Source organism: Neoarius graeffei, chromosome 7, assembly GCF_027579695.1.
Source record: "Neoarius graeffei isolate fNeoGra1 chromosome 7, fNeoGra1.pri, whole genome shotgun sequence".
Lineage (NCBI taxonomy): Eukaryota > Metazoa > Chordata > Actinopteri > Siluriformes > Ariidae > Neoarius > Neoarius graeffei.
Window position 1 is genome coordinate 22,733,308 of NC_083575.1, and position 13,800 is coordinate 22,747,107.

A 13,800-nucleotide genomic window follows, 5' to 3' on the forward strand; every position below is an offset into this window, starting at 1 on the left:
AATTAAGGATGCCTGGGCAGGCATTCACAGTTATCTTCAGAGCTTTGCACTCTACAGTGTAATTAACCGCCAAGTCTAATATAATCTAAATATACATTATGATGACAAATCTCATTATAAATAAATAACAACTGTTAGCTATTTTTAAAACCTCTGAAAAGTGTTAAGAAATACATGAGTTTAAAGCTTACAGATTCAATATGCCAATAAGAATTTAGCAAAAGGAAATATAATCTTACAATTTTCCCATTTCCTGCTCTGCCCACAGAAACTAACACCATCGCCACCACCAAGACCAGGACGAGAAACAAAATATGTAAGTTTATAGTTAGAATTGCCAACACTTGTACAACCCTGTACAATTACATTCCTAACACTGAAAGGTGACATTATAAGCTGTTGTCATAGCAACTTTTATACAACTGTTATAAGAGTTGCTGTCTGTAACTGTGGTTCAACGCACCTTCTAATTCAGTGTTTTTTCTTTATTTTTATGAAATAAAAAGACACTTCATGTCTTAAAGTAATGATGGATGCCATTTCTCTTTACTTAGTTGAGTGGTTCTTGGCATAATATGGATTACTACAGTTGTGGAATAGGGCTATTTACTGTATTTTTTTATTATTACTATTTAATGTTTGATCTCAAACATATTAAGAAGGCAAGAAATTGCACAAATCACCTTTTGATGAGGCACCTGCTAATTGAAGAGCATTCCAGGAGACTACCTCATGAAGCTGGTTAAGACAATGTCAATAGTATACAAAACGTCACCAAGATAAATCATGGCGGCTTTGAAGAATCTAAAATGTGAAACACATTAACTTTTTTTTTAATTTAGCACATAATTTCATATCTGTTCCATTTGTTATTTCATAGTTTTGATGTCTTCAGTATTGTTCTACAATGTAGAAAATAGTCACAATACAGAAAAACCTCTGAATAAGTAGGGGTGTCCAAACTTTTGACTGGTACTGTACATGCCGAGACCTTCAACAAAGTCTGGCTGTCTGACATACAGTGCCCTTCATGATTATTGGTGCCCCTTGTAAAAAGGGTTAGAAAAAAATCCACCTTTTGGTGAATCTCACACTGAAAAAATATAAGAAAAATCCAACCTTTAATTGAAATAAATTTATTCAAAAGAAAAAAATCCCTCTTCAGGACACTTATTTTCAACAAAAACACATCACTATTTTTGGCACCCCTGTATTTAATATTTTTTACAACCTCCCTTTGCCAGTAAAACAGCACTGAGTTTTCTCCTATAACATTTTATCAGGTTGGAGATACAGAGCAGGGCATCTGAGACCATTCCTCTTCACATCATCCAGGGTCCGAGGCCCTTTCTTGTGCTCTCTCCTCTTCAGCTCACCCCACAGGTTTTCGATGGGGTTCAGGTCAGGGGACTGAGATGGCCAGGGCAGAAGCTTGATTCTGTGCTCAGCTAATCATTTGTGTGTTGATTTGGACATATGCTTCAGATCACTGTCCTGTTGGAAGATCCAGTGATGACCTAGTTTTAGTTTCCTGCCAGAAGCAGCCAGATTTTGATTTAAAATGTCCTGGTATTTCATGGAGCCCATGATGCCATGTACCCGAATAAGTTTTCCAGAGCCTTTGGAGGAAAAACAGCCCCAAAACAGCACAGCACTTCCACCATATTTTACAGTTGGGATTGGGTTTTTTTCATTATAGCCATCTTTCTTTCTACACCAAACCCACCTTGAGTGTTTATTGCCAAAAAGCTCCATTTTTATTACAACAGACCGTAGAACACGGTTCCAGTCAAAGTTGTCACAGCGTTTCACAAACTTCAGGAGCTTACTTTTGTGGTTCACTGACAGAAAATACTTTTTTTCTTACATGCCTTCCAAATAGGGGCGGCACGGTGGTGTAGTGGTTAGCGCTGTCGCCTTACAGCAAGAAGGTCCTGGGTTCGAGCCCCGGGGCTGGCGAGGGCCTTTCTGTGCGGAGTTTGCATGTTCTCCCCGTGTCCGCATGGGTTTCCTCCGGGTGCTCCGGTTTCCCCCACAGTCCAAAGACATGCAGGTTAGGTTAACTGGTGACTCTAAATTGACCGTAGGTGTGAATGTGAGTGTGAATGGTTGTCTGTGTCTATGTGTCAGCCCTGTGATGACCTGGCGACTTGTCCAGGGTGTACCCCGCCTTTCGCCCGTAGTCAGCTGGGATAGGCTCCAGCTTGCCTGCGACCCTGTAGAAGGATAAAGCGGCTAGAGATAATGAGATGAGATGCCTTCCAAATAATCTGTTGGCATGGAGGTGGTGTCTAATGGTGGTTTTGGAGACTCGGAAACCCCAAGATTTTACTTGTTCTTGTAATTCACCAACACTGATCTTTAGGGATTTTTTTCCCCCTCTCTCACCCTCCTCCTCCCTGTACATGGAGGCAAAATAAACTTGGGTCCTCTTCCAGGCAAGGTTGTAAGAGTTCCAGTTGGTGTCCACTTTTTTTTTTTTTATTAATGCCCTAAGAGTAGAAATGGAAGGTCAACATACTTCTTCCTCATTTGGTTTGTGTGTTCTCTTATCTTTCCCATGTTGATGGATGACTAAGGGAATTTGGCCTCTGTGTCACCTCATATTTGTTCCCCAGTGAATCAGGAAGTCATGGATTACAGCTTGAAAGTTCCTACACACTCAAATCAACTAAAAAATGTACAATTTAAATGACAAACATGCTTCAGTTACGTTATGTTCAATATCATTTCCAGGGGTGCCAATAATAGAGCCACATGAGTTTTTGTTGAAAATTATTTTCTTGATGAGGAATTTGTTTTTCTCTGAAAATGTTTTATTTCAATTAAAGGTTGGGTTTTTCCTCACTGTTTCAGTGTGAGATGAAGCTACAGTGTCTTGCAAAAGTATTCATCCCCCTTGTTGTTTGTCCTGTTTTGTTGCATTACAAGATAGAATTAAAATGGATTTTGGGGGCATGGATTTTGGGGGCAAATCATCATTTGATTTACACAACATGTCTACCACTTTAAAGGTGCAAATTGTTGTTTTATTGTGACACAAACAATAATTAAGATAAAAAAAACAGAAATCTAGAGTGTGCATAGGTATTCACCTCCTTTTATATGAAATCCCCAAATAAGAGCTGGTCCAAACAATTCACTTCATAAGTCACATAATTAGTTCATTAAGAGTCACCTGTGTGCAATCAAAGTGTCGCATGATCTGTTACATGATAGCTGTATAAATCAACCTGTTCTGGAAGGACCCTGACTCTGCAACACAACTAAGCAAGCAACATGAAAACGAAGGAGCCTCCAAACAGGTCAGAGACAAAGTTGTAGAGAAGTGTAGATCAGGATTGGGTTATAAAAAATATCCTAAACTTTGTATATTCCATGGAGCACCATTAAATCCATCCATCCGTTATCTGTAGCCGCTTATCCTGTGCAGGGTCGTGGGCAAGCTGGAGCCTATCCCATATGACTATGGGTGAGAGGCGGGGTACACCCTGGATAAATCACCAGATCACTGCAGGGCTGACACATAGAGACAGACAACCATTCACACTTACGTTCACACCTACGATCAATTTAGAACCACCAATCAACCTAACCTACATGTCTTTGGACTGTGGGGGAAACCGGCACACCCAGAGGAAACCCACACAGACACGGGGAGAACATGCAAACTCCACACAGAAAGGCCCTCGTTGGCCACTAGGCTCGAACCCAGGACCTTCTTGCTGTGAGGCGACAGTGCTAAGCAGTACACCAACATGCCTCCCACCATTAAACCCATTATAGCAAAATGGAAAGAATATGTCACCACTACAAACCTGACAAGAGAAGACTGGCCACCAAAACTCACAGACTGGGCAAGGAGGGCATTAATCAGAGATGTAACAAAGACACCAAAGATAACACTGAAGGAGCTGCAAAGATCCACAGCAGAGATGGGAGTATCTGTCTGTAGGACCACCCATCTATCCATCCATTATCTGTAGCCGCTTATTCTGTCCGACAAGGTCGCAGGCAAGCTGGAGCCTGTTCTATAGGACCACTTTAAGCCATAAACTCCACAGAGTGGGACTTTATGGAAGTGTGGCCAGGAAAATCATTGCTTAAGAAAATACGTTTGGAGTTTGCCCAACAACATGTGGCAGACTCCCCAAACACATGGAAGAAGATTCTCTGGTCAAATGAGACTAAAATTTATCTTTTTGGCCACCATGGGAAACGCCATGTGTGGTGCAAACCCAACACCCTGAGAACACCATTCCTACAGTGAAGCATGGTGGTGGCAGCATCATGCTGTGGGGATGTTTTTCATCTGCAGGGACAGGAAAGCTGGTCAGGACTGAAGGAAAGATGGATGGCACTAAATACAGGGCAATTCTGAAGGAAAACCTGTTTGTCAGCCAGAGGTTTGAGAATGGGACGAAGGTTCATGTTCCAGCAGGACAATGCCCCTAAACATACTGCTAAAGCTGCACTGGAGTGGTTTAAAGGGAAACATTTAAATGTCTTAGAATGGCCTAATCAAAGCCCAGACCTCTACAAATTATTGACTTTGGGGGGTGAATACCAATGCACACTCCAGATTTGTTTGTTTCATCTTAATTATTGTTCATGTCACAATAAAACAACAATTTTAATTATTAAAATTGTAGGCATGTTGTGTAAATCAAATGGTGCTAACACCCAAAAATCCATTTTAATTCCAGCTTGTAATGTGACAAAACAGGACAAACACAAAGGGGGATGAATACTTTTGCAAGACACTGTACTTCAAAAAAAGGTGGAACTTTTTTCTAACCTTCACGGGGGGGGGGGGGGGGGGGGGGGGGGGGGGGGGCAGTGATCATGGAGGGCACTGTAAATGCCCTTGCCAAATGGCCATCTTTCTCTTCTAATCTTTTCAAGTTCCTCCTGGCACTGGTTCTGAATAACAAGTGACAAGTCTCTGTTTAGACAGGGGAGCTCAACTAGCATCCATGGCAAATAAGCATTTGATACGATTATCAAAGTCCAAATTGTACTGTCGGGCATGTACTGAGCATAATAAGCAATGCTTAGCAGGTTTCTCATCATGGAATACTGGGATGTCATTTGATTAGTTACCAACACTACTTGGTGATATGACTTTGAGCAGAAACTCTTTTTGCTGAAGGGACCTGCACATGTGGGCTGACTTCTGAATATTTTCCCCTTGAAATGTGACAGAGATAATTGTTAAGAGCTACATGAACATAAAAATACGAATTCCTAAAATTAGATGTAAGCCATGGTTATATATGGTCCTACTTTGGAGACATGTCCAGTGTTTGTGCCATGTGCCATAATGAAAATGAAACCTGTGCATCTGATTGTCAGCATCCTCTGCAGAGAAGTGTTAGTAATAACATCAAAAACAATCAAAGCTTTGTATTTGTCCCTATTTGCTTTCTCACCCTAATTAAAAACCCTTTGTCAAGTGCAAAATGACAGCTAATGTTTTTTTAAAGCTTTCACTGATAATTTGCTTGTTTTATCAGTACTTTGTCAGTATTTATTTGAGAAATATGATGAGTTTTGTTGTTCTTGTTGTTTACATAAGCTGATGCATGTGGCACTGATGGAGAATCACTCTATCAAAAGGCTCTTTCAAGAAGATGAGTTCTATTTTTAAAAACAGAAACATCACATTAAGTACAACATTTTGGATCCTCAAAGCATCTGTGTGGTCAGTATTACTCTACGGTTGTGAAAGCTGGACACGAATTAATGACTTGACAAAGAAATTAGAAGCTGTTGAGACATGGTTCCTGAGAAGAATTCTGCCAATATCACGGACAGAAAAGAAATCAAATGTGGATATACTGAGGATGAGACAAATCCAAAGAACACTTATCAAGACAGTTAGGGAGTGACATTTGAAATTCTTCGGCTTAGAAAAATTGATACTGTGTGGCAAGATTGAGGGTAAGAAAAGCCAAGGAAGACAGTGAATAATGTTCACCAACAGTTTCAGAGAATATACAAACAACCACCTGAAGAACACAGAGTTCAGACGCCTAGCTGATAACAGAGGACTAGAGGGCTGTGATCTTTGATGTCTGCTTCAGATCTGACACATGAAGAAGAAGAAGATGCATGTGGATCATGAATATGTAAATGTTTCCAGATGGGTCATTTTATTTCACAGATCTGTTCACACTAATGGCAGATAGGGGTCATTTACCAACATGAATGAGCATAAACTCATAATTATACATTAAAGATTGTAATGTGAATATCACCTGTGTAACTCTGGATCTGTTTACGCAAGATAAAATAAATGTATCCTCTCACTGCATTATCATTATCATTTGCAGAAAGTTCTTACCTCCTTCCTTAATAAGTTGCTTAATATTAAATGGTAAAATAAGCATACCCATATATCACCGACTGTTTATCAGTAAAATAATGCTAATTATTATACTTACGGGCCACTTTTTCCATGGAATAAAAACATATATTCTATTCCCTTCTAGTGGATTTATTGATAGCATGCAATATTATCATATCGCTTATCCTCAGTGTATTACGCCACTCTCCCCAGTGGAGAATGAGTATGCAATATTGTTATAATATTGTACGTCGTCCAGACAACACGACGTCACACATCGGAGCTCATGCGAAGATCCAATGGCAAAACTTTTCTGCTGCACATGAGTAGAATTATATCTTTTTGTCAACCAGGAAAGAGAGAAGACAAGGCTAATCCAGTGCTACTGCTAGGATTAGCTATGCTGTAATTAAGCATTAAATAAAGTAACTAAAAACTGAAACCGAAGACGCGCTGAACACCTGAAAGGCTACCAAAACTTCATTATATATTCTTCATACATATTTACAAGAGAAAAACATACCAATGGACATCAAAAAACTGGAAAAGAGAAACGTCAAAAATGTAAAACTTCTGCGCTAGCAAGTGACTGTGACAGTTTGTAAACAAACATGGCCACGAGGTTTGCTTCATGAAAATTGGAAGATTTTGAGAAAATTTTGGCTGCCAGCTCACTCTGTTGTGTGTACAACTAGTTGTCAATGTTGATTTTAAAAATAACTAAGTAAATTACACAGGGAAAATAATAATAATTATATTTGGCTTGACTGCGCTAGGATTGGCCTGCGCTAGCATTGGCCTGCACCAGCATTGACCTTTGCTAACGCTACACCAGCTAGAAGGTAACTGGACTGCTGTGCTAACAGTACTGAGTCATGGGTAAGCTCATGTTGGCCTTCGTTAATGCTACACCAGCTAGAAGGGACCTGGACTGTCTCGCTAACAGCACCAAGTCGTGGGTAAGCTCCCGTTGGCCTTCGAGAATGCTGATACAAAGAGCATTATTATTATATAATTATTAGGGCTGTAACGATACACCCAGCTCACGATTCGATTCGTATCGCGATTTTTGACCCACGATTCGATACGCCCACGATTTTTTTAAATGCTTTTTTAAAGTAGTAAATTTGACTTATTAACATTTACTTACTTACATTAACTATTTAATAACAAATAATTCAGACCACTGCAGAGAATGAGTAATATGTATGCAAAAATGAACAAATGCATATCCAAAGATTGTTTTATTTCTCAAAATAATACTGTTGAGCCGGAAGCTCTGTTTTTTTCGGTTCTGAAAAAGTCATTTTTCCAAATCCTGTAAATCCGTTAAGATTTTTCGGGGGGGGTGGCTCTCTCACTGTCTCACTCTCATAGGGCCAATGATTTTGTGTGATCGCGGAAAACAGATGGAAATTACGGAATTTTTATAGTGAAACGTTGCTCGCGTGTCAAAATGTAACTGCCGCAGAACGCTTCCGCCCAAGCAGACATGCCTTCAGTGTTGCCAGATATTGCTAACGTTTTCCACCCCAAAATATGTTCAAAACCAGCCAAAAAGCACCTAAACCTGCCCAATCTGGCAACACTGCATGCCTTTCCGGTCAAGTGATTGTGATTGGCTTGTGGCACACCTAGCCAGCCAATGAGCTGCTTGTTTACAGATTCGCTCCCCGCGTCGCAACCAGAATGGCGACCGCTTAAAAGAAATGAATGCTCTGCCAGTGGCGAGTGTGGACGTTGCGTGACTTGCAGAAGATTGTCGCAGGTGGGCGAAAAAACGACTTACTAATAGATATAAAAAATAAAAGTAATTTAAGTAAGTTTAAAATGTAATTTAAATAAAAAGTAAAGTATTCATAAATTGAAGTTTGGAAGCGCCTCTGTTTTTGGGCTGAGGAGAAGTTTGAAAGGGTGTACCGCGATTCTGCCTTCTTGTATCACGATACGGATCGTGGCTCTGCGTATCGCGATTTCGATACGCATATCGTTACAGCCCTAATAATTATATATTATATATATATATATATATATATAGGTGGGCGGCACGGTGGTGTAGTGGTTAGCGCTGTCGCCTCACAGCAAGAAGGTCCTGGGTTCGAGCCCCGTGGCTGGCGAGGGCCTTTCTGTGTGGAGTTTGCATGTTCTCCCCGTGTCCGCGTGGGTTTCCTCCGGGTGCTCCGGTTTCCCCCACAGTCCAAAGACATGCAGGTTAGGTTAACTGGTGACTCTAAATTGACCGTAGGTGTGAATGTGAGTGTGAATGGTTGTCTGTGTCTATGTGTCAGCCCTGTGATGACCTGGCGACTTGTCCAGGGTGTACCCCGCCTTTCGCCCGTAGTCAGCTGGGATAGGCTCCAGCTCGCCTGCGACCCTGTAGAAGGATAAAGCGGCTACAGATAATGAGATGAGAGAATATATATATATATATATATATATATATATATATATTACTATTATAATAATAATAACGATTGGCTTTTTTTGTGGTCTATCAGATACAGTGGGGCAAAAAAGTATTTAGTCAGCCACCAATTGTGCAAGTTCTCCCACTTAAAAAGATGAGAGGCCTGTAATTTTCATCATGGGTACACTTCAACTATGAGAGACAGAATGGGGGGAAAGAATCCAGGAAATCACATTGTAGGATTTTTAATGAATTAATTGGTAAATTCCTCGGTAAAATAAGTATTTGGTCACCTACAAACAAGCAAGATTTCTGGCTCTCACAGACCTGTAACAACTTCTTTAAGAGGCTCCTCTGTCCTCCACTCGTTACCTGTATTAATGGCACCTGTTTGAACTCGTTATCAGTATAAAAGACACCTGTCCACAACCTCAAACAGTCACACTCCAAACTCCACTATGGCCAAGACCAAAGAGCTGTCAAAGGACACCAGAAACAAAATTGTAGACCTGCACCAGGCTGGGAAGACTGAATCTGCAATAGGTAAGCAGCTTGGTGTGAAGAAATCAACTGTGGGAGCAATTATTAGAAAATGGAAGACATACAAGACCACTGATAATCTCCCTCGATCTGGGGCTCCATGCAAGATCTCACCCCGTGGGGTCAAAATGATCACAAGAACGGTGAACAAAAATCCCAGAACCACACAGGGGGACCTAGTGAATGACCTGGAGAGAGCTGGGACCAAAGTAACAAAGGCTACCATCAGTAACACACTACGCCGCCAAGGACTCAAATCCTGCAGTGCCCCCTGCTTAAGCCAGTACATGTCCAGGCCCGTCTGAAGTTTGCTAGAGAGCATTTGGATGATCCAGAAGAGGATTGGGAGAATGTTATATGGTCAGATGAAACCAAAATAGAACTTTTTGGTAAAAACTCAACTTGTCGTGTTTGGAGGAGAAAGAATGCTGAGTTGCATCCAAAGAACACCATACCTACTGTGAAGCATGGGGGTGGAAACATCATGCTTTGGGGCTGTTTTTCTGCAAAGGGACCAGGACGACTGATCTGTGTAAAGGAAAGAATGAATGGGGCCATGTATCGTGAGATTTTGAGTGAAAACCTCCTTCCATTAGCAAGGGCATTGAAGATGAAATGTGGCTGCGTCTTTCAGCATGACAATGATCCCAAACACACCGCCCGGGCAACGAAGGAGTGGCTTCGTAAGAAGCATTTCAAGGTCCTGGAGTGGCCTAGCCAGTCTCCAGATCTCAACCCCATAGAAAATCTTTGGAGGGAGTTGAAGGTCCATGTTGCCCAGTGACAGCCCCAAAACATCACTGCTCTAGAGGAGATCTGCATGGAGGAATGGGCCAAAATACCAGCAACAGTGTGTGAAAACCTTGTGAAGACTTACAGAAAACGTTTGACCTCTGTCATTGCCAACAAAGGGTATATAACAAAGTATTGAGATGAACTTTTGTTATTGACCAAATACTTATTTTCCACCATAATTTGCAAATAAATTCTTTAAAAATCAGACAGACAATGTGATTTTCTGGATTTTTTTTCTCATTTTGTCTCTCATAGTTGAGGTATACCTATGATGAAAATTACAGGCCTCTCTCATCTTTTTAAGTGGGAGAACTTGCAGAATTGGTGGCTGACTAAATACTTTTTTGCCCCACTGTATATTCCATTCAGCTAGCATGATATTTGTATGAGACGTGTTCATATCATGCTAGCTGAATGGAATATATCTGATATACCACTCAAAGCCAGCCAAGATTATTTAATAATATGACAAAGATATAATATACAATGATGTTTTATGTATTCTTTAAGGATGTCATTAGATAAAGCTGCACCATAATTGGTGTTCATACTGAATAATCATGAACAGATAAATATTAGAATCAAATAATTAAATAATATTGGATGGCTTTTGGGGCAGCACAGTGGTGTAGTGGTTAGCACTGTCACCTCACAGCAAGAAGGTCCTGGGTTTGAGCCCAGCAGCCGATGAGGACCTCTCTGTGTGGTGTTTGCATGTTCTCCCCATGTCTGCGTGGGTTTGCTCTGGGTGCTCCGGTTTCCCCCACAGACATGCAAGTTAGGTTAATTGGTGGCTCTAAATTGACTGTAGGTGTGAATGGTTGTTTGTCTCTATGTGTCAGCCCTGCGATGACCTGGCAACTTGTCCAGGGTGTACCCCACCTCTCACCCATAGTCAGTTGGGATTGGTTCCAGCTTACCTGCAACCCTGCACAGGATAAGCGGCTACAGATAATGGATGGATGGATGGATGGATGGCTTTTTTCATGGTATATCAGATATAATCCATTCAGCTAGCATGATATTGAATGAGTCAAAGATGAATTCAATATCATGCTAGCTGAATGGTATACATCTGATATACCATGAAAAAAACCAGCCAATATTATTATTATTATAACACATACACACACACACTCTCTCTCTTCCAGTTTTTCAATGTCCGTTGATATGTTTTTCTCTTGTAAAGATGCATGAAGAATATCTAATGAAGCTTTGGTCACCTTTCGGGTGTTCAATGCCTCTTTCTTTTTCCTGGCGAACAAAAAAATGCTTCTGTGCATGTGCAGCAGAAAACTTTGTCACTGGATATTCACGTCAGCTCTGATCTGTGACATCATGTTGTCTTGACAACCATGCAATATTGTAAACCATATTCACGTCTCGTTCTCCATTGGGTAGAGTGACGTAATACACATAGGATAAGCGATATGCGAACAATATTGCATGCTATCAAACCAAATGAATGAAACCTGCTAGAAAGGAATAGAATACATGTTTTTATTCCATTGAAAAAATGTCCTGTACCGGTATGTATAATAATACTTCTAATGGGTCTGCTATTGGGTTTAATATGATTGGAACTAGAGATGTGTGTGGGGATTGGGAATCCCATGGACAAAAAGTCATGGAAGCAGCTGTTTGTGATTTCATCTAGATGGGAATGGATGGTCTGATATGACCCTTAGATAGCCTCACAGGTTTACAGCATTCATTCTGCTTTGTAACTACTTTATCCTGGTTAGTAATTTGTTTATATTTTGGGAAACAGACCCTCTCAAACCAACCAACCCAAACCAATAGGTACAAATAAACTGTTGTACATTCAGTGACACGGTGCATAAAAGCTCCAGGGTCCCTGGCTCAATCCTGAGCTTCAGTCGTTGTCTGTAGGTTTTGTTTTGTAAAGTTTACATGTTCTCCTCATGTCCAGTTTCCTTCTACCTCATGATAATATGCGACTAGATTGATTGGCTATGATAATTTACCCCAAATGTGAATGCGTGTGTGTGCATGATAAAAAGTGATGGACTGGTGTCTCATCCAGGGAGTATGCAGTGTTCTGGCAATAGGCTCCGGATCCACTGTGACCCTGGCCAGGATAAAGTAATTAACTAAGATAATGATGGAGGTACAGAACTAAAAATAAACTTCACAACAAGTGGCATAGAAACTGAACAGCTGGTTTTCCTGTGACATTCAATCCTCAGAAAACTAAACACTAATTATAAGAAGACCAATAATTCCTGATGGTTCAACCAGTATGGACAAACAGATTGTTTAAACAAAACTAATGTCCTGTGTTTTAAACATAAAATCCAGTTTCACATCTGTGCTTGTTGTTTTTTAGGCTATAATTATGTAAATTAGAAGGAGCAAGTAGAAAAAAAAAACCCACACCATTGCATCTACAGCTATTACCATTACCTTGATAGTGAATGTAATACCCAGCAGGAGCATTTCTGAATGGAAAAAACAAATGTGAATTATTGAATCAAGTTAATTAAAAATGATGTGCACAGTTCTAAAAATTAGATATGCATGTTTCACAAGTTACATCTAATTACAGTCAGTGAAGGAGAGGCTAATCTTTTACATGCACTGATGCTTTCAAGAATATTTACAGTGCCTTGAGAAAGTATTCATCCTCCTTGGTGTTTGTCCTGTTTTGTCGCATTACAAGCTGGAATTAAAATGGATTTTTGGGGGCTTAGCACCATTTGATTTATACAAACATGCCTACCACTTTAAAGATGCACATTGTTTATTTATTGTGACACAAACAATAATTAAGATGAAAAAACAGAAATCTGGAGTGTGCATAGATATTCACCCCCTTTCATATGAAACCCCTAAATAAGAGCTGGTCCAACCAATTCACTTCATATGTCACATAATTAGTTGATTAAGATTCACCTGTGTGTAATCAAAGTGTCACATGATCTGTCACATGATGTCTGTATAAATCAACCTGTTCTGGAAGGACCCTGACTCTGCAATACTACTAAGCAAACAACAAAAGAACCAAGGAGCCTCCAAACAGGTCAGAAACAAAATTGTGGAGAAGTATAGATCAGGGTTGGGTTATAAAAATACCCCAAACTTTGAATATCCCACAGAGCACCATTAAATCCATTATAGAAAAATGGAAAGAATACATCACCACTACAAACCTGACAAGAGAAGGACGCCAACCAAAACTCACAGACCAGGCAAGGAAGACATTAATGAGAAATGCAACAAAGACACGAAAGATAACACTGAAGGAGCTGCAAAGATCCACAGCAGAGATGGGAGTATCTGTCCATAGGACCACTTTAAGCTGTACACCCCACAGAGCAGGGCTTTATGGAAAAGTGGCCAGAAAAAAGCCATTACTCAAGAAAACACATCTGGAATTTGCCCAACAGCATGTGGCAGACTCCCCAAACACATGGAAGAAGATTCTCTGGTCAAATTAGACAAAAATTGAACTTTTTGACCATCATGGGAAATGCCATGTGTGGCGCAAACCCACCATCCTGAGAACACCATCCCTACAGTGAAGCATGGTGGTGGCAGCTCATGCTGTGGGGATGTTTTTCATCTGCAGGGACAGGAAAGCTGGTCAGGACTAAAGGAAAGATGGATGGCACTAAATGCAGGGCAATTCTGGAGGAAAACCAGTTTGAGTCAGCCAGAGGTTTCAGACTGGGATGAAGGTTCACAT

At 40.5% G+C, this 13,800-nt stretch overlaps 1 protein-coding gene across 4 annotated transcripts in view; it reads left to right on the plus strand.

Annotated features, from left to right (window-relative positions):
• Positions 1–13,800, plus strand: part of mlip (muscular LMNA-interacting protein) — a 154,296-nt gene that overhangs the window by 81,585 nt on the left and 58,911 nt on the right. For 3 of the 4 annotated variants that reach the window (XM_060924604.1, XM_060924605.1, XM_060924606.1), the window contains exon 9: positions 269–316. In XM_060924604.1, the coding sequence (XP_060780587.1) occupies positions 269–316 (48 nt within the window). Of the gene's footprint in view, positions 1–268; positions 317–5,578; positions 6,221–13,800 lie in introns of those variants that run through there. The other variant, XM_060924607.1, reaches the window with a different exon arrangement.